This window comes from Ornithorhynchus anatinus, chromosome 2, assembly GCF_004115215.2.
Source record: "Ornithorhynchus anatinus isolate Pmale09 chromosome 2, mOrnAna1.pri.v4, whole genome shotgun sequence".
NCBI lineage: Eukaryota > Metazoa > Chordata > Mammalia > Monotremata > Ornithorhynchidae > Ornithorhynchus > Ornithorhynchus anatinus.
This window is the reverse complement of record NC_041729.1, coordinates 45,537,080-45,564,369: the sequence shown is the minus strand read 5'-3', so window position 1 is coordinate 45,564,369 and position 27,290 is coordinate 45,537,080. Positions and strand designations below refer to the sequence as shown.

General features: G+C 42.7%; 1 protein-coding gene across 1 annotated transcript in view; it reads left to right on the top strand.

Moving 5' to 3' along the window:
* The window catches only part of DAGLB (diacylglycerol lipase beta), a 38,879-nt gene that overhangs the window by 9,461 nt on the left and 2,128 nt on the right, over window positions 1-27,290 (top strand). The window contains exons 3-13 of the mRNA XM_001507967.4: window positions 3,646-3,820; window positions 5,064-5,322; window positions 8,901-9,023; window positions 13,946-14,073; window positions 14,519-14,645; window positions 17,530-17,613; window positions 18,142-18,219; window positions 24,144-24,224; window positions 24,360-24,487; window positions 25,925-25,993; window positions 26,084-26,156. Of these exons, the coding sequence (XP_001508017.1) occupies window positions 3,646-3,820; window positions 5,064-5,322; window positions 8,901-9,023; window positions 13,946-14,073; window positions 14,519-14,645; window positions 17,530-17,613; window positions 18,142-18,219; window positions 24,144-24,224; window positions 24,360-24,487; window positions 25,925-25,993; window positions 26,084-26,156 (1,325 nt within the window). The remainder of the gene's footprint in view (window positions 1-3,645; window positions 3,821-5,063; window positions 5,323-8,900; window positions 9,024-13,945; window positions 14,074-14,518; window positions 14,646-17,529; window positions 17,614-18,141; window positions 18,220-24,143; window positions 24,225-24,359; window positions 24,488-25,924; window positions 25,994-26,083; window positions 26,157-27,290) is intronic.

Sequence of the window (27,290 nt, the reverse complement as noted above, 5' to 3'; positions counted from 1 at the left end):
TAGGTTTTGCAATTAAAATTGAATTATAAAACTAGTAAATAAATTTTTTGCTGTCCAAATATGTTGCAGCTGCTGCCACATATAAATAATATGCAAACACACCCCTCCCTTTATATTCAGAGTTGATGAGATGATTCCACTGACAGTGAATTTCACTCAGGGTGGAGATGTGGCTGAAAAGGCCTGTGTAGGACTGATAGTCCCTCCTGTGCAAACCGCCTGCAAGTACTGCCCCTATTGCTCAGAAACAATGTCACCTAGTGGAAAGAGCACAGTTCTGGGAGTAAGGAGGCCCAGGCTATAACCCTAGCTCTGCCACTGGCCTGCTTTGAGATATCAGGCAAGTCACTTAATTCCTTGGTGCCTCAGTTTCTTCATCTGACACAAAGGGGCACTGTGAGGATAAAATGAGAATTGATGTGAAAGTGCTTTGGAAAAAGAAGTGTACTAAAAGGTCAAGTTGTTGCTATTATTATTAATAATAAATAGTACATTAGCCATATCACCTTCTTAACTATATTCTCTCAACTTTTAATTAAAAAGGTAAGACATCCATTTCCAATAACAGTGAGGTAAAATTCACTGGAAATATGCATTTTCCATTATTTCCTGCTACATTAACAATTTACCCCTTGCCTCACATTTAGGATAGAAAATGTGGGGAGGGGAGGACATCCAACAAGGGAATTTCAAACAATATGTAGAAAAAACTGGAGAGTTACAATTCTATATAACATAGTAATAATTGTGAAAACTTGGAGGGTTGAATAGGAGACTGAAGGAGGAAGGGGTGTTTTTTTGAAAAACCATGCCTAATGACAAGAAGCAGCATGGTCTAGTAGAAAAAGACCAGGCCTGGAAGTCAGAGGACCTGGTTTCTAATCCTGGCTCTGCCACTTGCTTGCTGTGTGACCTTGGACAAGTCACTTTACTTTCCTCTATCTGCTTCCTCAACTATAAAATGAGAATTCAATACCTTTTCTCCCTTCTGTTTAGTTGTGAACCCCATGTGGCCAACCTATTTAACTTGTATCCACCCAGCACTTAGAACGGTGCTTGACACATAGTAAACGCTTAATAAATGCCATAATTAACCATAATTATGACATGGGGGACGAGGGATTGGGGGTTTGAGGAGGGAGTTAGAAGCCTAAACAGTTGCCATGGGCAACGATCATGGGTGTCAAGGTTGGAGAAGTGTTGTTGCTGGGTATTTGTGAGGGCAGAATTAAAGCAGTTGGATATAAATTGGAGATGGATGAGATGAGCCTCATGTCTGGATATTTGCCAGCAGGGCACACAGCTTATGGGCGAGAACAGAGGAAGCATCCTGTGGGGACGATCTGTGACTGAGGGTTGATGGTATGAGATCTCTGGAGGGACAGAGGAATGAGGTTGTATATTAGTGTGTTCGGAGAAGGTAGGTAGGATATGGAGACATGACAGCCTTAGAAAATGGGGTCAGAGGTTGGAGGTCTCGATGGGGGAACTGGTTAGAACCAGAAGGAGAATATGGGAGAGAAGGTATGTCAGGAGGTTGTGGTCAAAGAGTGGAATTTCAGAGTTGGTGAAGTTAGAGACTAAATGAGTGGAGATGATAACAAGCACGTGGCCAAGTTGGTGAATGGGTGATGTGTAGTGGAGCAGGAGGAGTAGTGAGAGGAAGTTGGTCAACAGAAGGATCATCAGGAACATTCAGGGCTTCTTGAAGCCCCCAAGGATCGGTGTAAGGATGGAAAAAGAAGGAAAGTGAGAAAGGGGTTAAAATGGCTCAGAAACTTAGCAGTGGGGCTTGAGCAGGTAGGGAGCTGGTGGAGTAAATAATGAAGCCAAGTAATTGGATTGGGGTTAGAAGTGGCTGATTTGGGCTTCAGAGGAAGGGAAAGAGAGCAATGGGACCAGTGGGATTGTACAAAAGTAGCACTGTGGGGCAAGGAGGAGGCCACCTCCTCCTCTCCTGTGAGCCTTGGGGAGTGGGAGAAGATGAGGCTCCCTTAAGAGAGAGCAGCAGGGGGACAGTGTCATTTAGGGAGAGCCAAGTTCGGTAATGGTGAGGAGAAGCAGTGATTGGGACAGAAACAGGTCAAGGAAGATGGAGAGCTTTCCCATGATGGAGCGGGTTTCCACAGGCCACACGTGGCTGAGGCTCTGTGGGGAAAGTGGTTGGTGGTTGTGGGGGAATGACAGCATGAGGTTTGGGATGGGAGTGAGCTGAAGGGGGCTGGTGTGGGTGGGGAGAGGGATGAGGGGTAGCACTGGGAAAGGAGGGCAAGGATGCTGGGGGTGGGGAGATGGCACAGGGAGTGAGGAGGGGTTTGTTGGGAGTGAGCTGAGGGAACCTGGTGTTAGGGAAGGGGGGTGGGCATGTCCTGGGGGAGAAGGGCAGGAGTGGAGTGACCAGCGGGAGGGGACTGAGGGGGCATGGTAGGGCCAGAGCATTCAAGAAAGTCAGTATGGCATTATAAATACTATTACCACAGGAGTGGTCAGGTTCCAAGTAAGTTGAATATTACTCTGGCCTTTATTTTTATAATTCACATATAACAGCCTCTGCATTTGAAGTATAATATTCTTGGGTAGTACTGTGGCATTGTTGGTATAGATGACAGTGTCAAGAGAATTGATTCAATGAGGGTATGTTCAATTCAGAGCTTAAAAGCTTACTTTTCATTTTAAAGTGAGAGGACTCTTTGTTGGAGAGAGAAGAATGATGACCGTTACCCAAGAAATAAGCAAAAACTGACCACTAAGGCATCCAAGGAACTCCCAAGTGTTTACAAGTAGAGAGAAGAGAAATCTTCCAGGCTGGGGGGGGCGGGAATTCTTGTGACACATTTAAACTTGACCAAACCATTCATCTGTCATGTTGCCACCTACATATTGATTCTGTGATGATAGTTCATTATATATTTGTTAATTGACTTGTTGTAATTGACAAAATTAGGGTAGATTAAGGAGCTGAAATTTTAAGAGCTTAACAACATTTTAAAACCTGTATGCTTTTAGAATTGTTTTGGTTTAACCGTACTGGGGAAACAGAAAAAATAAAAGGTGCATGCGGTACAAATTTAGTAAAATCAGCTAAAACCCTGGACATCCATAGCCTTTAGGTTTGAATGTTCATGACCACCAGGGTGATGAGCTGGATGTTGTTTCAATTAGATGTAGAATTTAGGTCCATCTTCATGAAAAGGGAAAATAGAGTACTGTGCCATATTAACCTCATGATTTAGCTGTATGTCGGTAAGGTAATATCAGCCTTTATGAAAAAAATAAAATGGGTACACACAGAGATTTTAAAATTTCAACATAAAGAATATTTTCCCCCAGAAATACTGTTTAAATTGTTCCTGTCACTGATATTTACATTTAATATGACAAAGAAACCCCCCCAAAAAGCACATGACAGGAGCTTTAAATGAGCTTTATCATAGTAAGGACCTCAAGGCGGCAGATGATTAATTTTTTCTAGGGCACTGGGACACTGACGCTTTTTTTCTCTGTAAGCTTCGAAAAGCAGCTGGAGCTAGGTGTAGTTAACTCTGGATCCTTTTAACCTTTTGCCACCGTTTCTCCTAAAACATGTCAGTTAAGAGAAAAACATTCAGTTTTAAGGATTGAAAATGACTGTGCTCTTTATTTCAGGAACAATTTGTAACCCGGGGCCAAGGAAATCTATGCCTAAGCTGGTTTATATCCGACTGGCACTGTTCTTGCCGGAGATGGTCTGGGCTTCTTTAGGAACTGCATGGATTGCAGATAATGGTGTCCAGTGTGACAAGACTGTTGTGAATGCCATAATTGCAACAGTCATTATTAGGTAAGGTCTCTGTTTTGTTGCAAAAAAATCAGTAAAAGTTGAAACTTGTTAACTTATTAACGCAACAGGTAAGCAGCTGTGGAGCTAATTCACCTAAAGCTCATAATCGGGTCTTTTTTTGATTCCTGAAAAGGGACTTGGTTGTACAGGAAACTAAATCTTAATCATCTGAATAAACATGCGTCTGCCTATCTGCCTATTTTTGTTCGCTTTCCCTCCTTCCTGTAAATTGTCGGCTCTATACTCCTGCTCCCTTATTTTGCATAGTTGAAGCCAAATAGTAAAGAGAGAAAAGCTAGAAATAAGGCCCTATGATAGGAAAGGGAGGATGAGAAGAAATCTTAAGTTGAGAGAGATTTGATATCTTAGCGATAGTAATAATAGAGTATCACAATACTGTGCATTGATTCACCTTCTGAAATGCTCCAAATAATTTACAGGTCTGGTGGGGGTAACAAATATCGTCTCTGATAAAACTGTCACAAAGACCATTCATTCAGTCATATTTATTGAGTGCTTACTGTTTGCCAGGTAGTTGAGTCATCCTGTTGGAGTTCCCAATGAGGGGACTTTCCTTCTGCTGTAGGGTGGGTTCCTAAATACCAAGGACCTCTGGTCCACCACACCAGGATACTTCTGCTGCTCTTACCCACTAGGAATCCCTATGCTTCCCTCTCTAACTTCTCACCTCTCAGTTTCTTATTTTAAGACGGCCATTTTTAATGTTGTAATCTGCTTGCCTGAGTCAAAATTAATAATAATGATAATAATAATGGTATGAAGTGCTTACTATGTGACAAGTACAGTTCTAAACGCCGGGTCAGATAGAGTTTTCAGGTTTCATGTGGATATCCTGCATATGGCTCCCAATCTTAGTAGGAGGGAGAAGAGGTAGGTATTTAATCCCCATTTTTCAGATGAGGAAATTGGGGAACAGAGAAGTGAAGTGACTGGCCTAAGGTCACACAACAAGCAATTGGCAGAGGCAGGATTAGAACCCAGGACCTCTGTCTGACTCCCAATTCTGGGCTCTTTCCACTAGACAACGCTGCTGCGTTAGCTCAGCTTTCACTCCTGTCCACGACCCGGAACCACTTCTACAAGTGGAATCATGCCTGTGTGTGGGTGGTTAAATTGAATTTGCATTTTCTGCTTCCTGAGAATATATACTGTTGACTCTTGAGTCTGAATGTAGTAGCTGAAGAACACATAGTCACCAAGTGTTTTTCTCTCTGTTTTGCAGTTGGATTATCATCGCTTCCACTGTGATTACCATTATAATTGTTTTTGATCCGCTCGGGGGGAAAGCGTCTTCATATTCTACCGCTGGGATAGGTCACTTGGATAGCAATGATTCAAGCCAGTTGTTTAATGGCCTCAAGACAGCGGCAACAAGTTTGTGGGAAACCAGGATGAAAGTATTGTGCTGTTGTGTTGGGAAAGATGACCACACTCGGGTGGCTTTTTCGAGTACGGCAGAGCTTTTCTCAACCTACTTTTCAGTAAGCTAAAGGGACTTGATTTGCTCTTTTTCTCTCTCCTATTTCTCCAGTTAGTGCTAAGAACTCTGTGATGTAGCATCCTTCGTAGGCTAGAACTATAAGTCCCAGCAGCACCTGAAACAACCACTCTCAACTTTGCTTGCACAGCTTGGCTCTCCCAGAAGTGAAACTCAGACCCCTTTCTGGTCCCATCACGTTCTGGTTGAACCCAGCTGGCAGGAACTCACAACTCAGTTTGGCAGGGCTGGGCTGGGTTAAGGGTTTGCAGAATGGGTAAAGCATTTGTGTTTAGAAGCTGATTCGCTCCTAAATATCGAGGACCTCAGTTCAGCTGAACCAGCCACATCAGAATAATTCTGCTACTCTTGCCCTCTAGAAAGTGACTTTGGTTCTACATACACCAAATACCATTTTCGTAACAGGTTCTTGCTTGGGTCAGGGACAGTAGGATGCAAGATCATGATTCCATGAATGTAGATTTTTTTTTTGTGGTTCACATCACTATAGTCATCCAGTCCCTGCATTTTGGCAGCATATCCAATGGGAAGCATCCTGTTCAAGGTTCTGACCTTATTTTTAGGACTCTGAATGGTAAGGAAGTAGATTATTTAAGCAAACAATGGTCAACCTTCTACCTCTTCATTATCTTCTGCTGAGATGCAACTGATCAGAGCAGAAGGATTAGTTTACTTGGTTTAGAAGCCAGGGTACAGGGAAATCATTATGTTGAGAAAGCAAATAGTTGGTTCTTAACTTTAGCTTCAAGGATTGGAGATTGTAAACTACTGGTACTTTTGAGACTCACTGAAGAGCTATTTCTTCAGTGGCTGGGGCACAGGCCTGCCCTTTCCTTACATATGAAACTTGAAACCTGTCTTTTTTGTTTTGTTCCACTATTTTTACTCCTAAGAAAACCTAGTCATTGCAGTCAGTGAAAAGAAGATAACACATAGTCGAGGAATGATCTTATATGCCATTGGTTTGCTTTGCTCTTTCAGAGGGGCAAATTTCTCCAAAGAATGCAGAACAGGTAGTAGTATTTGCACACAAACTCAGTAGTGATTCCAGAGAAGGTTTTTGGATGATGCAGTACTTTGCTCTTTGATTTGGAATCTCATCATAGGAGAGGCTTCAGCTGCGGTATGAGGATATGTCTTGACTAGTATTCTTAAGCTGGTTCTTAAATTCATTCAGACTGTTTGTTTGGAAAAGTGAGAAATATTCAGTACCCCAAGCCAAGTGGTGGACAGCTGACCGAGCTGAGGCGTAGCTGCCAACCCATTTGGGCTTTCTTAAGGCCCTTTGGTGGTTAGGTGTGATTTTTGGGACCTTTGTCCTGGTGTCTGTCTTAGAGATGAAGCTGCGGTCCCTCAAGTAGTAGTAATAATAATAATGTTGGTATTTGTTAAGTGCTTACTATGTGCAGAACACTGTTCTAACTGCTGGGGTAGAAACAGGGTAATCAGGTTGTCCCACGTGAGGCTCACAGTCTTAATCCCCATTTTACAGATGAGGGAACTGAGGCACAGAGAAGTTAAGTGACTTGCCCACAGTCACATAGCTGACAAGTGGCAGAGCTGGGATTCAAATCTGTGACCTCTGACTCCCAAGCCTGTGCTCATTCCACTGAGCCATGCTGCTTCTCTAGTAGAATGGGCAGAGTTCTGTACCAGGGTCTTCTAGTTATTTGTGAAGAATAATAACTATATATTGATAATGATTGTGGCATCTGTGGTAACACTATGTGCCAAGCCTTGGAGTAGGTACAAGATAAGCAGATAAAACACAGCCCATATTGGAGGGAGAACAGATATTTAATCCCATTTTGCAGATGAGGAAACTGAGGTACAGAGAAGCTAAGTGAAATACCCATGGTCACACAACGGGTAAGTAGTAGATTTGGGGATAGAATCCAGGTCCTCGGACTTCCAGGCCTGGTCTTTCCACTAGGTCGCTCTGCTTCTGTGAAGTAAAGGTGAAGGTAGAACCACTCAGCCCTGGGCAGGGGAGGTGGAAATGATCCAATTTTCATGGCTTGTGCTGGGATGAAGCAGATTATCAATCAATCAATTTATTGAACACTTACTGTGTGCAGAGCATTGTGCCTAGCGCTTGGGAGAATACAGTATAACAGAGTTAGTAGACATGTTCCCTACTCACAAGGAACATATAGTAGATAGCCATCTCTGGCTCAAATATAATATTTCTAGACAGAAGAAAGGAATATCTTGGATTTATTTTAGAGTGGAGAGTCTTCCCAGTTGCAGAGGATCACACCCTGCTGGTAGGCAGAAAGGGAGGATTGTGTATACTTTAACTCTTCTAATGAAAGGGATTGCTTAGAATTGTCTCTTCATGAGTTCTTTTTAAATACCTGTCTGTAAGGACAAGAGTGAAAGCTTTGAATTGTATCTCAGGTGGAAAATGCTTTTCTCCTTTGAAGTTCCTTTTCTCTGTTAATGTGGCTAAACTGTGGTTTCATACCTTGTTGGAAGATCTTTTTCCTATCTAGAGAACAGAATCCACAGAACTAGGTCCCTCACCCAGTGAGGCAGCTTGTGTTTTCTGGGTTTATTCCCTCTTGCTCTATCGAGGTGATTGCTAGACATGCCTAGTCCAGTGCTGTGGATTCTTGTGGGGCCTTAGTAAATACTTGAAGATGTGATCATCATCCTCAGAGGTGTGCCACTAACACCTATTCATTGAAAATTAAAGTGAGACTCCGGTTTTTTCTGAACCTCAACTGGAGAACTAGAAAATAGCTTTAGAATACTGCTACATCTAAGGTGCATATAAATCAGGTGCCAACCTGAGGGAAAACAATAGCAGTGTCTGTTAAGATCTTTGAGAGATTCCACATAATCTAGGAAAAAATTATTCTAACAAATATTTATCTTTTAAGTATTTTAATCAACTGATAGGAATCTCTTTTGGTGAATAATTCTAGGTGCATGGGAGTCACTAATGAGGAAGACTAAAGATATTTTTAGAAGATACAGCATATTTCCAGTGTTCACCAACAGTTTCTAAAATTGATCCCTGGAAGAAAATGCATTTCCTTGGGTGAATGGGCTTTATAAAGCAAAGATGGGCAGCTATGTGGGCTGAAAGGCCACTTGGTGAGCTTTAGGAAGCTTCTAAGAGCACCAGAAAAATTAGTGGTGGTATTAGCTAGCAGTGTGAGTATTTATTGAACACTCACTATGTGCAATGCACTGTACTAAGTTCTTGTCAAAATTAATATGGCATTCAGAATCATCATTATGTAGCACAACCATTTTTATGGTATTTGTTAACTTCAGAGCACACAAATAGACTTCATGAAAGTTATTTTCACATCCAGCAGTAGTATATCTGTGAACTTAGTATATTTGTGAACTTAACAGAGGACTAAGTAGTGTCAACCAGTGGACCGTATGCGACTCCCCTGACCCCCCCGGGCGTTTTTGGCTTGTCTCCGATGCAGAGGGTATCCATAGAAGTTAAACAGTTGGTATGGCCAAGAGCTTGTTGGGTTGGATTTTAAGGAGTCAGATGCCCCTAGGCTTATTTTGAAAGTCTGTTATTTTCTATTGCAGGACACTGATCTTGTGCCCAGTGACATAGCTGCAGGCTTAACTCTTCTTCATCAGCAGCAAGACAAAATACAAAGTAGCCAGGAGCCTGAGGAAGTAGTTCGTCACTCCCCAGTGTCCTTGATGGTAAGTTTGCACCACAAAAAATGCTTTCGTAGGCAATAATAGAATTTTAATGTTAATGTTTAATGAGAAGCACTTTTCCTTGAATAAGGATTTTTTTCTTTGAATGATAAGAACTCTGTGATATTTTGACTGCAGGGTAATTGCAGTATTTTATGAAGCACAGCACACTTTTTTGAAGTAGTATGTATGACAAGTCATGTGTAATACGAATATCTAGAGCTCAGATAAATTTTTCTAAGTGCTAGGAATTAGAGCCTATTTAACCTCTTTACTAATTACCTACAGTTCCTGGAAATCCAGGCCTATGCATTTCCCCATTACTTTGAATCATCAGGAATTAGCTATTGATAGATGTCTAGAAAATTAACCCCTTACATCCATTCTTTTTGGACAGTGATTGTTACTATTCCTCTTATTTAAAGTAACATAGTCGTATTACCCATGTTTCAGGAAATGACTCTTGCCTATTTTATTGTTTAGTCTTTTCCTCTCTGTTCTAGTGTGATTTCCATGCTTCATATAATATTTAGAGAACTTTTGATTAATTTGGAATTCATGCAGCAATGGAATAAATGGTGTTTCAACCATCCCAAATTTTTGCTTTTGATAATTGTCCCTATGTTAATAGTCTAGCCCTTCAGTTAAACAAAATTTGAGTACTTACTGTGTACTCAATACACTAAGCACCTGGGAAAATACAGTACAATGGAGTTAGTAGATGTGATCCATGCCCACAAGGAACTTACAGTCTGCAGGGGGAGACGAACATTAAAATAGATTGTGGATAGGAGAAGTAGTAGAATATAAGAATATTTACTTATACTGTGGGGTTGGGATGAAATCAAAGTGCTTAAGGGGTAACTCAACCAAGTTGATACAAAGGGGTGGGCAGATAGGGGAAATAAAGGGCTTAGTCTGGGGAAGCCTCTTGGAAGAGAGGTGATTTTAGGAGAGTTTTGAGGGTGGGAAGAGTGGTAGACTGTTGGATATGAAAGGTGAGGGAGTTCCTGGCCCAGTGAAAAATGTTGGTAAGGGGTTGGTGGTGGGATAGATGAAATCAAGGTATAAAGAGTTGGTGTTAGAGGAGCAAAGTGTGCAGATTGGGTTGCGGTAGGGGATCAACAGGGTTAGGTGGAAGGGGAGGACCGATTGAGTGATTTAAATCCGATGGTAAGGGGTTTCTGTTTGATGTGGAGGATGCAGAGCCCAAAATCTAGTTCAGATAGTTACCCCAGAAGCATATTTCCGTGTTTAGAATTACATGTATTGCTTTGCTTTTGCTTCTGTATTGCCATAGAAGTTTCTCATGACAGTACCTGAGTCTAGCCAGCTTCCTGTTAGATATCTCATGTGGTTCCATGGTCTCCTTAGGAAAGTATCCTTTCTAAAGATTGGATTTAGTGTTTATTAAAAGGGATAAAAGGGGGAAAGTCTCAAATACAGAGAGTCTTAGGGAAAGTCTTCAGCCTGGGTAGTGGCATTGGGAGAGACACAATATTTCCTCTTCCCTTTGCTGCTTCCTACCTCTTCCCCCTACCACCTGTGGACCTTCGATCAGGCAGAGAGCGGGCAGACCACGACAACGAGGAGACTAGGTCCCGCGGTGGAGAGGTGGGGCGGCTTACCCACCACCACCGCTGCCGCCCCACCTCTCCACCGCGGGACCTAGTCTCCTCGTTGTCTTCCTTTGAAGGATCAGAAAACAGTGGGACAACTATTGATTGGTGTAGTCTGGGGAATAAAAGGTTGATTGCATTAGACTTAAAAAAAAAACAAACCCAAAAAGATCAGTATTGTGATACATGGAAGAAATGAAGTGCAGTATTCACTCGTCATCTACTCTCGAGACCGTTCTTTTCTTGCTTCTCATTACTAGACTATGGTAGTATTGCAAGTGAGTCCATGTTTAACTTGAACTGTAGTGAGTATGGTTGGTTTCAGCATTATGTTTGTAACCCCACCTTTACAAACAGCATGTATTGATTGAGCACCTACTCTGAGTAGAACATGTGCTAAGCACTTAAAAACATTCCAAGAGGTAAAAAAATCACAGTACCAACCCTCTAAGAGCCTACATGCTAATGGCCTATATAAAAGCACAAATCACCCCCTTCTGGAATTCTGATAAGACCTAGAGAAAGTGTAAAGAAGGGCAACCGAGGTAATCAGGAGAGTGGTGATCCTTTATTATGAAGTTATACTGAAATACTGAAAAAGGTGACTTAACTCTTCAGTCTAGAAAGACAAAAGCTCAGAGGGGACGTGGATCAAATTGTACAAAATCATGAGAACTGGAATTCCTTAAATTCCATGATAACTGCATGAGGCGGCAGTCGTGGAAGCTTAAAGGAAATTGGTTCAAAATAAGCAAAAGGAAGCACTTCTTTAATCAATCAATCAGTGGTATTTGAGTGTTTACTAAGTGCAGGCAAGAAGTGTACTTGGGAAGCAGCATGGCTCGGTGGAAAGAACACGGGCTTGGGAGTCAGAGATCATGGGTTCAATTCCCGGCTCTGCCACTTGTCACCTGTGTGACCATGGGCAAATCACTTAACTTCTCTGTGCCTCAGTTCCCTCATCTGTCAAATGGGGATGAAGACTGTGAGCCTCACGTGCGACAACCTGATTACCGTGTATCTACCCCAGCGCTTAGAACAGTGCTCTGCACATAGTAAGCGCTTAACAAATACCAACATTATTATGATTGTTACTATTACTATTAGAACCTAGGCATCCAGCTTCCTTGCCCCGTGTCCTTTCCAGTAGACCACATTTACTCCCATCACTCTTCCAGTTTATTGAGCGCTTACTTAGTGCACTGTACTAAGCACTTGGGAGAGGACAATATAAGAATAAACACTTTCCCTTCCTACAATGAGCTTACAGCCTTAAGGATCCAGTTTTAGGGATCTAAGAAAAGCCTTCGATTACACTCTATATTTGAAATGAAGTCTTTTGTTGAGAATGACAGAAAAGCCTTTGTCTTGAGACTTCAAGATAACGTAACTGATTAAAGTGCCAGTGGTTTGTGCTGCATCACAAACTCTTTCTTTCCTTGCCAGTCCCTTTCGCACTGGGGAACCGAGTGCACAGGGGTGCAGTCCATTGAGAAGTACTTACAAAGTTTATAGTAGGACCCTTTTTCAGCTCATTCGACCAAAGCATAGTGCCACTGCTGTGCCATGGCACCACGACACAGAAAGTGATTGCCCCTCTAGACTGTAAGCGTGTTGTGGGCAGGAATTATCTCTCTTTGTTGCTATATTGTACTTTCCCAAGAGCTTAGTACAGTGCTCTTCACACAGTAAGTGCTCAATAAATACAATTGAATGAATGAATCAATCATTGATATTGAGTGCTTACTCTGGGCAGAGCACTGTACTAAACTTCATTTAGTTATTTCCCGATTTCCCCATCCATGGTATAGCTTTATAAACTATGGTGGAACTTGAACTTCATTTTTGCTCAAAAGCAGAGAGTTCTGCCTCTTGTGGATACTAGCCTATTTTCATATTGATGCAAATCTGATATGGCTCTAGTAGGAGCTAGACTCACGAATTCATTTGCAGGAGTGGGACTCATTGATTGAAATTTGAAAACCAGCCAGTTTTTCCATTGCTTCCAGACTAGAAGCCACTAATTCATTTCACAGAGTGCCTGAAAATGGAATTGACTTTGTAATGACTTCTCTGACATATATTTCATCACCGACCCCTTGCCCACGTCCTGCCTCTGGCCTGGAACTGCTTCTCCCTTCATCTCCTCACCTTCAGAGCCTCATTTAAAACATATCTCTTACAAGAGGTCTTTCCCAACCGAGCCCTTATTTCCTCTTCTCCCACTCCCTTTTGTGTTGCCCTTGCTTTTGGATTTGCACCCTTTATTCACCCCTTTCTGAGCCCTATATCACTTGTGTACATATTTGTAATTTATTCATGTCTGTCTCTCCCTCTAGCCTGCAGGCTCACTGTAGCAGCGAACTTGTCTACCAGCTCTGTTGTATTTTACTCTCCAAAATGTTTAGTACAGTGCACTGCACACAGTAAGCACTCAATAAATACAATTGATTCCAAATAAAAAAGTATCTTCTGGAATTTGTATCTGAGACTGATGCCTATATCCATAACTCAGCTCCACAGTAGATTAATCCCTACTCTCCCAGTTCCTAACCCATTAACTCTCTGGGAACACTAGGCCAAGATTTTGTGCATCAGTAATATGCACTATGCACTAATACTCTAACTAAATAGCCCTCTAGTTGTCTGACAGGCACAGTTCCTCATAGAGAGACAAACATATTACCAGAGAGTAACTCTAGGCACTAGGAGAATTGGAGTCATTGTTTCCAATTGGAGACTTGCTATAAAAATGTGAATAGCTGGAAGAAAGAAGAAAATCTCAGGGATGAGGAGTAAGAGAAGTAATCATATTCGTTAAGTGCCCATAGTTATAGTAATTGTGGCATTTAAGTGTCTGTTATGTGCCAGGTATTCTGCTAAGCACTGGGGTGAATATAAGCAAATCAGATTGGACACAGTCCCTGTCTCACATAGTGCTGACAGTCTTAATCCCCAGTTTATAGATGAATTAACTGAGGCACAGAGAAGTTAAGTGACTTGCCCAAGGTCATGCAGCAAAGTGGAGGAGCTGGGATTAGAACCCAGGTCCTTCTAACTCCCAGGCCCCTGCTGTATCCTCTAGGCCACACTGCTTCTCGGCCTGTGAGGTGTGTCACTTTGTCCTTAGGCTTCAAAAGTGGCAAAACAAAGAAGGGACCCACTCCCTGCCCACAAGGGGCATAAACTATAATGGGGGAAGTAGATATAAAGAGAGATGAGATGCCAGTGAGAAGTATCTTGATGTGTGGATGTTTCGCTCACTAGGCTACACTAACTGAGATGTATTTTCATCTTTTGTCTCAGGAAACGGATCTGGATATAGAATTGGAGAATTGTCATCACTATATGCAGTTTGCTGCAGCTGCGTATGGATGGCCCCTCTACATTTATACAAACCCTTTTACAGGATTCTGCAAGATTGGGGGCGATTGGTAAATTGACACTGCTGGGGAATTAGTTTCTGAATTTCAGCTAAAGCTTGGTTGTGTGATTGATTGTTTCACTTTTAAATTAATACTACTAGTAGTAATAATGGTATTTATTAAGTGCTTACTACATGCCAAGACTGTTTTAAGCACTGGGGAGTGAAGTGACTTGCCCAAGGTCACAGAGCAGACAAGTGGCAGGACCAGCTTTAGAACCCATGTCCTCTGACTCCCGAGCCTGTGCTCTTGCTATTACAACAGGTACAATTACTACATAGCAATTGTTTTCCTCTTCTAAAAACTGTCAAATCACAAGAGTGCTTAATCTGCCAGCCAAAATATTGAGTGCTGCGGTCTAAATAAATTTGTTTTCATCTGGCAAGGAATTGACGTGTACTTTGTTGCATGGAAAGGAATTTCACTGGTTTCACTTCTTTCCTGTGTTCCTCAGTTGCAGAAGCAGAACAGCAGAATATGAGCTCATTGGGGGAGATTACCTAAACTGTCACTTTGGATCCATCTTGGAGACCACTGGGCTACAGTACAGGGACTTCATTCACATCAGCTTTCATGACAAGGTACCCTCTTTGAAACCCAGTTTGACGGTTGGCAAGACGTATGCTAATTTCCTAATAACTTCTTCAGTGTTAAGAAGCAGTTTTCTCCAAGGATTCAGAGCATTCAAGTCTGAGTTTTGAACTTTCCAAATAAAGAATATTTAACTAGAAAGTTGGAAAGTACATTGGTTGAAAGGAGGACATCATCAGCCTTCTTTTCTACTTGTCATAAATCGTTCCTTGGTATGGCAATATCCAAGACTCCTCTAAGCATCTAGTTGATGCTCATGAGGGTTGTTAATAGCCTTAAAAGTAGTCCATATGATTTTGAAATGCAAATTGTTTGTCGCGCGTTACTCTCCAAGTACCATTTTTGGTCTCAGGCTTTTAACAAAAAAAATGAGCTTTGGCTCATGAGGATTGATTATTTAGATACCATGTACCCAGGTGTATGAAGGTTGTGTCTGCTTTGTAAATTTGCTTTTCTAGCTAACAACAGAACGGGAACTTGAGAAGCGCTTTTGGTCAACAGTACGCAGCCTGTCATTTTGTGATTTTTTTTCTTGATCTTTTCATTATTGCAGAACTTGTGATTTCCACTGAATTCTGTGATTTCCTCAGAGGACTCCCACAGAAAAGTAAAGTCTGTGTTGTCAACTAGGTAATAGAGGAAGTGAACTTGGTCAGGCAGTATTAAAAAAGAGCTGGGGAAATGAAAGATATAACTTTTCATATAAAATACCACTTTTTATGTCTTTCACTCCCAAAGTGCCCCAGAACAGTATATAATATAAATAAGAAAATTGGGATGATAGTAATGGAAAGAAAGGTATGTAGTAGCATTCTGAAATGCACTTGAAAATTAATTTATATGTATCTGGTTTTCAAATGTTTTTTTCTTCTCATCAGTAATAATTATTATTGTTAATAATGATCAAAGTTCATACATCTGGAGAGGAAAATAATGAATACTAATAGTGTCTTTGCAGTTAACCTATTTGACTGTGATCCCGTGGTTGGGCAGGGATTGTCTCTATCTGTTGCCAGATTGCACATTCCAAGCACTTAGTACAGTGCTCTGCACACAGTAAGTGCTCAATAAATACGATTGAATGAATGAATGAATGAATCTTCAAATGGCCCCAAATGCTCACACTTTGAGCAATAGCCACATTTAGTGTTTTTTTTTTTAAAGGAAGAGCTACTTGCTGACCAGATTGTAATTTTAGAAAGGATACCCTTCTTGCCAAATCCAGCAGCCTCTACTCCATTCTAATCCTTGACCTCTCAGCTGCCTTCAATACTGTAAAACACTATCTTGTGCTGTAAGCATTATCTAACCTTGGCTTCACTGACCTTGCCCTCTCCTGGTTCTCCCCCTATCACTCTGGCCACTCATTCTCAGTCTCTTTCGCGGGCTCCTCCTCTGCCTCTGATCTAACAGTGAGAATCCTTCAAGGCTCAGTTCTGGATTCCAGTCTATTCTCCATTTACGCCGACTCCCTTGAAGAACTAATTCCCTCCCATGATTTCAGCTACAATCTCTACATGGATGATTCCTAAATCTACCTCTCTTCTCTGCAGTCTTGCATTTCCTTCTGCCTTCAGGACATCTCTACTTGGGTGTCCCATGGAGACCTCAAACCTAACATCTCAAAAACAGAACTCCTCATCTTCCCAAATCCTGTCCTTCCCATGACTTTCTCACCACTGTAGACTACACCACTGTCTTCCCTCTCTCATAAGCCCATAGCCTTGGCATTTTCCTGTCATTCAGCCATATATTCATTGGCACCAAATTTTATCGGTTCTGCCATCAAAACATGGCTAAGATCCCCACCTTTTCTCTCTATTCAAATAACCACTATGCTGATCCAAACACTTAGATCCTGCCTTGACTACTGCATTAGCCTCCTTGCTGAACTCCCTGCTTCCTATCTCTGCCTACTGCAGTGCTTTCTTCACTCTGCTGCCTAGATCATTTTTCTAAAAAAAATCTGTTCAATCTGCATCTCCACACTCCTCAAGAACCTATAGTGATTGCCCATCCTCATCTGCATCAAACAGAAACCAAGGGATTCAAACAGTTCCTTCTCTCCTACCTTATTGCTAATTTAATAATGTTGGTATTTTTTAAGCACTTACTATGTGCAGAGCACTGTTCTAAGCGCTGGGGTAAACACAGGGGAATCAGGTTGTCCCACGTGGGGCTCATAGTCTTAATCCCCATTTTACAGATGAGGGAACTGAGGCACAGAGAAGTTAAGTGACTTGCCCACAGTCACACAGCTGACAAGTGGCAGAGCTGGGATTCGAACTCATGAGCCCTGACTCCAAAGCCCGTGCTCTTTCCACTGCGCCACACTGCTTCTCTAATTTCCTACTTCATCCCAGCTCACACATTTTGCTCCTCTAACACCAATCTACTCACTGTACCTCGATCTTGTCTGTCTTTCTGCCAACCCTTTGCCTATGTCATCTATTTGTCCTGGAACTCCCTCCCTTTTCATCTGTGCCAGACTGCAATGCTCCCCGCCTTCAGAGCCTTATTAAAATCACATCTCTTCCGAGAAGCCTTCCCCAACTAAACCCTCATTTCCTTTATTCCCTCTCCCCTCTGCATTGCCTATGCTTTTGAATCTGTACCCTTTAAACATTTGATATTTACCCTCCCCTTGGACCCATAGCACTTACATATGTAGCCATAATTCTTGTAATGTCTGTCTCCCCATCCTGACCATCAGCTCCTTGTGGGCAGGGAGTGTTTCTACAGCTCTGTTGCATTGTACTCACTCAAGCTCTTGGACTAATGCTCTGTATACAGAGCTCAGTAAGTACCGTTGATTGATTATTAATATGGTTTTAATCCTCAGCTCTTGTGCTTATTTCTTTTTTTTCCTCCCAGGTGTTTGAGCTTCCCTTTTTAGTTGCTTTGGATCACAGGAAAGAGACTGTTGTGGTAGCTGTAAGAGGAACCATGTCACTCCAGGTAGAGTGTGTGTCTGACGGGGGGGGTCCTCTTCTGCTGGGGCTCGGGAATGGGGATCGGATGAAGTGACTCTCCTGGGGAAGGGAAAATGCTTGAAACTGACTGCTCTAAAAAGTCCTTCCCTGCCACGGCTGGGGGGCAGCTTTACTCTCGTTATCAGAGGGAGAACATGACACAGTGGGGGAAACTTGGGGGAATAAAAAAATGAGAAATTGGATATTTATGGGCCCTTCTGGAAGAATCGGCCAAGCTCATTAATTGCCTTTCCTTGTGGTATGACAAGAATATTGATATTGATGAAAGCCAACCTTTAAGAGGAGGTACACTGCCACAGTTGTGATGAGGCAGGCATCATGCTTTGCCTGAGGTGGATTACAACCTGTGGGAGGTTGAAGGCTTATTCCCTTCCAGTAAACACTATCACTTAGATGTAAAGAAGTAAAGAAGTGTGAAAGGCAGACAAACACATAGAAGCCTGTGGTCTCACAGGATGGCCTCTTCATTACTCTCGATGTGTTTTCTCTGTAGGATATCCTCACTGATCTCTCTGCACAAAGTGAAACCCTGAATTTAGAATGTGAGGTGCAGGATTGTATGGCACATAAGGTAAGTGCATTGTATTTTGTTATTTTGTTAAGAAAAAAATATCAGGTGTCAGTGTGTGAAAGATCAACCTCCCCAGTAAATCTAGGAAATCTTTTTAAAAATTGAAGGGGCAGGCCCCTTCAGTTTGAGTGGAGCCGGGATTGTTTTGAGAAGGGCTCTGGTTAGGTGTGGTGAAAACAGGAATGTTTGGTTACATTATCCTTTCTAAACAAAAGCACTTCTTCCCAAATCCAGTCTTGAATAATAGTATGGCATTGTCTGGGTTATTTTCCACTCGGAGTCTCACTTCATCTGTCTTGTTCCTCTTCCCCTGAATATCATGACCTCCGACAGGCAGGTCCCTTTTGCCTCTGGATTCTGGTGCCTGATGTCTTCTCAGCAACATGCGAGTAGCCTCCCTACTCTTAATTCTCCCAACCCATCCCTCGTCCCTTCTCTCCCAGGTCACTGAATTTGACCTCGGTGGAGTTTTCCTTTTCTTTTAGGGAAATATTCAGTCTGAACTAGATGAAGTAGACAAACACAACATGTAACACTTTGGTAGTGTTCCCATCCTAACTGACATGAACGCAAACAGGCCGTTGCTCGTTGGACAGTGTTCTATTTCCAGTCCAGTATTCTGTTTCACAGTGGCTGCAGGATTCTTGGGGGGACTTGTAGCTGGGAAGGGACACTTATGAGTCCCCCCGTCAGCTCCCCATTGCTCAGGTTTCCCTGAGCATGCCATTTTGGAAAGGAAAAGTGTGGCAATAGACCTTATCTAAAAACAGTGTCCAAAGTGCATATAGGATAGTTAGATGCTTAGAAAAGGGGTTGGGTCCTCGCTTAATTGGAAACAAGAGAGATCTCTGCAGAGAGACAGAGAGATGGAAGAGGGTTTTCTTAGTAGCAACCGCAAAATTTCTTGAGGATCACAAGAATTTAACTACTTCATACATTCTCTATTTTCCAAACTGTCCTCTGGCCTAGGTGTTGTGGAAACCTCAGTTTATACTTCATTTCTTTCTCTCAAAGATTATAATACAGAAATTAAAGTAGCAGATGTGTGATTCTAGGTCAGAGAAAACATATACGAGGTCAGGAGTGAAAATTAAAAAAAAAAAAATCCATCCTGTAAACTTCTGACACCATACAAGCCAAGTTCTCCTGTCCCCTGAGAGCAGCTCATCCCCGCTCTCTGCAGGGTGAGGTCTGGGCTATGGTGTGTGGAAACAGAACTGCAATTTGGGTACTACCAAAAGTTGTAGGGCTGGACCAACCCCTCTTGCCCACCTCAAACAGCATTATGTCCCTGGAGTCCAGCCCACGTCTCCCCAGAAATACTCCCCTCCAGTCCCCCTGGTGGGGTAGACCCTCTTTGGAGCAGTTACTTTGTGCCTCCCCCATGTCCTCTGCCAGCCCTTTGCCCGACTTGCAGGCGGAGACAGTGCACACCATCAGAAAACCAAAGGCAACGGTAGAGGGGAGGAGGTGAAATCATTAATGGTCCCTGCAGGAGAACAAACACCAGACTAGATGAAGGTAAGAGTGTGAGCCCCAGGGAGACAAACACTGTGTTTGTCCTGGTTATCTTGTATTAATTCATTCATTCAATCGTATTTGTTGAGTGCTTACTGTGTGCAGAGCACTATACTAAGCACTTGGGCGAGTGCAACAAAGCACAGACACATTCCCTGCCCACAAGAAGTTATCTACCACAGTACAGTGTTAGGCACATGGTATTTTATTATTATTATTACTATGATTTTTAGAGAGCCTACTTGCCCTTGGCCATCATTTTCACTAAGCTTTGCGGGCGTCACCCGGGTCATTGTGAAATCTGGCCTCCACAGAGTGGCTTGAAGCTTCCAGATGATTTATTGGATTGCCCATACCAGCAATCATTTTTTAGCAGAATCCTTTTTCCAAGAGCACTGATTTATTTTTACCTCTGCCCATGGTTGACTGTGTGTAGATATAGGGAGTTAACTTAGAAGACCCAACACCCAGACTCAATCAATAAGTGGTATTTGAGTGCTTACTAAGCCCCTGGGAGAGACAGACAAAACAGAATTAGTGGACATGTTCCCTGCCCATAACCAGCTTTCAGTCTAGTGGAAGGAATTCCTCAGAAGGAATTCACTCAGGGACAGTAGTGTCCATGAGTAATGGAAGTTCTTTGAGGGAGGGACTTTTTTTTTTTTTTAAAAAAAAAGCTATACTTGCCCGAGCTCCTAATGCAGTGCTCCGCACACAGCAGGTGCTCAATAATAAATAGCTGCCTTCCATCCTCAAGACTATAAGATTGTCATGGGCAGGAAACATGTCTACTAATTCTGTTGTATTATACTCCCCCAAGCACTTAGTATAATGCTCTGCCCCAGTAAGCATTCAATAAATGCTACTGATTGATATTTGAAGACACCACTAATGATGAAAATTCATTGTTGAATGTGTAAATGGTCGAAAAGACCAACGTGGGGCTTATGGTCCCACTCACACTGAGCACACAAAAAGAGTACCCTTCATTTTTTCATGCTTAATAATGTTAGTACTGCCTGGTGGTGTTTTCTCTTATATGTCCTTGTTTCCAGTTTTTTATAAAGCTTTAGTTCAAAAAGAGCCACTTCTTTTCTTGATAATGGTTTGTTGTGCTAGCCTAGCCCTGACAACTGACTTGCAGCTTTCTGCTGGGATGTGACATTATCTGAGACTTTGTTATACCATTTCCTTAAAATGTTTCCTCTGCCCTCCATACTTGGTTTCCCAGTTTCAACTCTCCATACAGCGGCTGTTTGGATAGCCTGCTGTTGGTCATTCTCCTCATATGTCCACCCCCCACCCAGCATAGCTGTGAGGCTCTCATTATGTTCTCTTGAATGAATGAACGAATGAAGACTATCTGCAAGGGGCAAGTAAATCCTAAATCCTTGTGTTGTAGTTTATCAAAGGAGAGAAGTTCCCTGGAGGGGGTGGTCTGGTTAGAGGAAGAATAAAAATATATTGTCAGATACCTGTAATGAGTGACTTTTAGGCGAATCCTGTATTTGGGAAGAAAAGTATCTTTCTACTGTCCTGCCACAAAAGAGTGACAATTGGTAGTCAGCAATGAAGAGCCAGGAACTTGGTGTGATTTGCTCAAAGAGGTTTCTTAGGCAAAAGAAACCAGAATAGGCATCAGCAGACCTACTTCTCTATTCTTTTTCCATTTTGTCATGTGCATATGGTGTGTAGCTTGCTGCCGACCCCTCGCCCACATCCTGCCTCTGGCTGGAATGCCCTCCCTCCTCAAATCCAAAAGACAAAACTCTGCCCCCTTCAAAGCCTTATTGAAGGCACATCTCCTCCAAGAGGCCTTCCCTGACTAAGCCCCACTTTTCCTCACCTCCCACTCCCTTCTTTGTCATCCTGACTTGCTCCCTTTGTTCTTCCCACTTCCCAGCCCTACAGCACTTAAGTACATATCTGTAATTTATTTCTGTTAATGTCTGTCTCTCCCGCTTCTAGACTGTAAACTTGTTGTGGGCAGGGAATGTGTCTGTTTATTGTTGTATTGTACTCTCCCAAGCACTTAATACGGTGGTCTCAACACAGGAAGCGCTCAATAAATGCGATTGAATGAGTATACTGTTACCGTTAATCAAGTAAACCAAGTCCGTATGTGCTTGAATCAATCAGTTGTATTTGCTAAGTGCTTACTATGTGCAGAGCACTGTACTAAGAGCTTGGAAGAATACAGCACAACAGAAGTAGCAGAAATGTTCCCTGTCCATTTATGGATTTGGTTTATTTGATTAGCAGTTGTATTAGCTCAAAATGTTAATGTTCATTTACACCGATTACAATCAAAGAAACAGAAGCCGTTAATCATGGAGACTATGGGTTTCCCAGACCAGGAGGCATTGCCTATCCTTTGACAGGCAGTGCAGCTTCAGGTCACGAGGTCGATTAAGGCTAATTACAGTGAAATGTCATGCCAAGCTGTTTCAATTAGCTTTGTCAGCTTTAAATTCCAAGCAGAACTCTAGCAGAGCTTTTTCATGAAGGATAGACTGCTTGCAGAGCAAATTTGCATTTGCAGAATGAGGAAGCCCTTTTCAATCTTTTTCATCTTTTAAGAGCCTTTAGGAAATACTCAAAGTCTTCTAAATGATAACTATTATATACTATAACATATATATATATATATATATTATATTACACGAACCATGTAGAGGGGCTTCGTATTGCTATTAAAACCTATAGCCAGCCACCTATCAGCTGCCTTGTACTCACAGCTTTTGTGAGCCCCAGTGCGTACAGAGGCTGCGGAGTCTTGGCTACACAGCTTTCGGCCCCAAGACATTTGACTGGAGCCCAAAGCCATGCAGCTGAGACTGAGGCCTGGTCCTAGGGAGAAAGAAATGAGTCCCCTTGGACATGTACTGCTGGCTTTCGGGCCCATTTATGCTTATTGGTATGGTATTTGTTAAGCACGTACTATGTGTCAAGGTCATTCTGAGGACTGGGGTAGATTCAGATTAATCATGTTGGACACGGTTCCTTGCCCCACCTGGGGCTCACAGTCTTAGTAGGAGGGAGAACAGGTATTTAATCCCCATTTTGCGTTGAAGAAACTGAATCACAGAGAAGTTAAATGACTTGCCAAGATCACATACCTGGCAAGTCAGGGAACTACTCATGATCGCCTTAGGATCCCGAAGTCTGCTGGGCAGAGGGCAAGGAGGAGGGGAGCTCCTAGGGTTGAGGTAGTTGCCCAGTAGATTCATTTAGAATGACCCCGGGACCCCTAGAGCAACACAAAATGGGACCGTAAGGGAAGACACCTAAAGTCCGCCAGGTGGACAATACCAAACCCGGCTGGAACCGAGAGAGAAACGGGGCCCGATACCTAAAGCTCTTTTGGGAGGGCCCGGTAGGGTCCGGCTCGACCGGGAAAGACGGTCCCGCGTCCCTCTTGCCTTGCCACTGTGCGGTTGTCCTTGTGCCCTGCATGTTGGCGGCCCCATCGAGCACCCACGGACTTCTTTGTGTGAAATATCATGCTTAACAACACTACCGGTACCGCCACCCAGACCGTTCAGCGGGACATCCGAAGAGGCCCTCTGTGGGTACCAGGACCCTGAAGAGCACAGCATAGGGCCGGCCGAGAATCGGCATGTGACAGTCTCATTTAGTACTAGCCTCACTGTCTGTGCTGTCCCTAGGCAGCTACTGGCCTAGGAACCATCCCCAAGTGTGTGGGGGCTCAGGCTGTGGGCCCGGAGCCTGCTCTGCCTCTGCTTCCATAGCGGCATTAGAGAGGAGCAACTGTACGGGACGTGGAGGTTTCGGGGCTGTGCCGGGTGTGGGATTTGGCCATCCTAGATCCCAATTCTCTTCATTTTTCATGGACTCCGAAGTTGAGCTGGGGGCCCACAGGCCTGGGTTGCGTGTGTCTTGAGGGATGGGGTGGGGTTTGCACTGTTCTTTATACCAGCAACTTCCTTTGCCTTCCCCTCCCTGGACACTCAGGACCCAAAAATAAGTTGATGTGCCCGTTTCAGAAGAAGGAATATAATTGGCAAGTGCTCTTCAGCACAGCACCCAACCAACCATAACTACAAAATATTTAAGGTTCTATTACCGTACAACATAATCATAATGAACCATGAAACCCAGTGAAATCTTTGATTGTACTGTTTTGTGGCTTTTTATGGGATCGGAAATGACTTGTACTTAAGGCCAGTCAGCTGTGAAAATATTTCCTTGAAGGGAGTTCTTTGTAATAACGTTTATTTGCAGTACAATTTCACCCTTACACTTGGACTTGTTGAAGTGTATGGCTGAGTGCCCTTTGTCAGCCATAAGGCTGGGTGGAAGGATTTGTGGTTTTTAATTTAACCGTTTACCACCCGATCCTCCTCAGGGGGTTCACTAACCTCTTTCTCTCCTCCGGTTTTCAGGGGATCTCTCAAGCAGCCCGTTATGTTCACCGAAAGCTAATCAATGATGGGATTTTGAGCCAGGCTTTCAGCATTGCACCGGTGAGTTGCAGTTTACTATTTATAACAAAAACGTAGTCCTCTGTAACAAGGAATGTTGGCTCAGAAGTATCAGACACCATAAAAATGGGAGCAGTTTGTCCTTCAACCCTGATTCTGCCTTTTTGTTTGTTCCAGGAGTACCAACTGGTCATAGTAGGTCATAGCCTGGGGGCCGGAGCAGCCGCTGTGTTAGCCATCATGCTCAAAACTTCTTACCCGGGACTCAAGTGTTATGCCTTTTCCCCTCCCAGAGGACTGCTAAGGTAATTGTGTATATTTGTTAATGCAGAAATACATCATTTCCTACTGTCACGTTGAAATTTCCTCTTTTGGCATAGAAATCATCCTTCTTTCCTATTCCCTTTCAAGGCAGATATTGAATAAAACGTAGAAATTTACTTTGTAGTTGGGGAAAGATTAAACCAGCATTCTTGAATTAGACTGTTTGCAGGGTGCTTATTGTTATATTGTACTCTCCAAAGTGCTTATTATAGTTCTGCACACAATAAGCACTCAATTATTTGATTTGACACTTGGCTTTATGTAAATAATACTTGGAGGGCTAATCGCTACTCAGGTGGTGAGTGGCATTTTAATTGTCTGGATCTTTTCTGAATAGTGGTATGTTTGTTAGAAGAGCCGATGTGTAGGTGCTGCATTTTATAGAAAGGTGCTGCATTTTATAAAAAGGCGCAGTAGAATTGTCACAGCAGATTAACCTGGGAGGCTTCCAAGATTAGCTGAATCTTTCTATTAGGGAAGGTTAACCACTGACCTGGAACCTGAACGCTTCTGGGTATTTGGTTCCATCTATTGCTTCAATAGAACATAAGCATGTATTTCATTCATTGTCATATTTACAGTGCTTATTGTGTGCAGAGCACTGTACTAAGCACTTGGGAGAGTACCATACAACAGTAAACAGCCACATTCCCTACCCATAGTATATGAGCTTATGTCTAGAGAAGAGCCATTGCTTGGAATTTTTTTTGTTTTCTTTAATGCTATTTGTTAAGCATATACTCTGTGCCAGAGACTGTTCTAAGTGCTGGGGTAGATACAAAGTAATCAGGTTGGACACAGTTCATGTCTCATAGTCTTAATCCCCATTTAACAGAAGAGGTAACTGAGACATAGAGAAGTTAAGCGACTTGCCCAAGATCACACAGCAGACAAGTGGTGGAATGGGATTAGATCCCAGGTCCTTCTAACTCCCAGGGTGTGGTCTATCCACTAGGCCATGCTGCTTCTCTAAATTGGCCCTCCTAGGTTACTGTAGAATTAGAGATGCTTTGTGACTGAAGTAAAGACTTTAGTGCCATTGCCAGAAACATGTCAGAGCAACAAGGAACACAGTCTGTTTGGGGACTGTAAGCTTGAGGCTCTAAAAGCTTGTTGTGGGCAGGTAATGTGTTTGTTACACTGTACTCTCCCTCTCCCAAGCACTTAGTAAGTACTCTGCGCTCAGCAAATGTGATTGTGTGAGTTTCTGGCAAGTTGTGGTAAGAACCCTCCCTTGGCCTTTTCAGCTGTACTTGCACCCATGGGTAACCATGGTGGCATTTTAAAATGCAGAGATATAGTGATAAGTAGCCTGGGACCAAGTGACATCTGTAAGCTTACTTTGATTCTTTGAGGTTGTTGGGAAGTGGTAGTGATAATCAGAAAACTAATTTGTTTTTTAATATTTTTTTTTTTAGCAAATCCCTGTACGAATTCTCTAAGAGCTTTATTGTTTCACTCGTACTCGGAAAGGACGTTATTCCCAGGTGAGGCGGCCGGCTGCTTTTGGCCAATGCCAGACTCGGGGTTCTACAGTAGTAAGTCTCAGTCTCACCGTAGTTTTCTTTGTCAAATAGGTTAAGTGTGACTAACCTGGAAGACCTGAAGAGGAGTATATTACGGGTGATAGCCCACTGTAATAAGCCCAAGGTAATGTTATCAGCAAAATTAAAGGGAAATTATTTCAGCCCTGAAATGAGAAAAGCGCCCTCACTTATTCTCCTGGATTTCCAGACGGTCACAGCCAGCAAACTTGAGCAGGGTTTGTGAACCAGGAATAGTTGGGGAAACAAAAGTTTTAGCATGTTAGAGCTACCAAGAATAGATTGATCACCCCTCACAGCACTCTCCCTCTATGGCTTTGGAAATAATATATATATAGGATGGCAGAAGGCATAGAAGTAGAGAGTTCATCACCCAATTCAGTTTCTGCCTCCAAGTGAGTGAATAACTAAACCCTGATAGTCAAGGAGTTCTTATTCAAGAAAGCAGCATGTCATAGGGACAGAGCAAGGGCCTGGGAGTCAGAAGCTTGTGGGTTTTAATCCCGACTCTTCCTAAGGTCTGCTGTGACCTTAGGCAAGTCACTTCACTTCTCTGTGCCTCAGTTATCTCATCTGAAAACGGGGAATGAGACTGTGAGCCCCATGTGGGATGGGGACTGTGTCCAACTTGATTTGCTTGTATCCACCCCAGGGCTTAGTATAGTGCCTGGCACATAGTAAATGCTTAACAAATACAATTATTATTATTAACTGCAGAGCTGATAAACAGGCATTCAATACCATCATAGTGATTAGATAGTGATTAGAGCATCACTAGATAGTCTCCCCATCTCTATTTGTCTTTGAGTTGCTTAACTGACCTTTTAGGTGTGATCCTCGAGCCAGCTGGTCACCTTCCCATCAGAACCATTCTTTCTCAGTTTATTAATGAGGAGATCCCAAATGACCGAAAGAAAACCCATACTGACGGCTGGACAGAATACATGTATTGCTTCTCCCTTGTCTACATAGCCTCCCATTTTGTCATTGGAGATTAATCTGGGAAGCAGAACTAGGTAAAAGTGGTCAGAGTGGTCATTTTTAAAAATGAAACACAAAAAAAACCTTCCAGACTTAAGGGAGATTTGCCTTAATGAATTTTTAATTAAACACATACTAGGACATCATTTCACTTTTGCCTGGTCTTTGCAAAAGTAAACTTGTAGTAGAATGGAAGGCAGTTGATGGGATAATGGAAGTTAATTTGGCATTTACCTTTGGTATGAGGTTTACCTTGAGA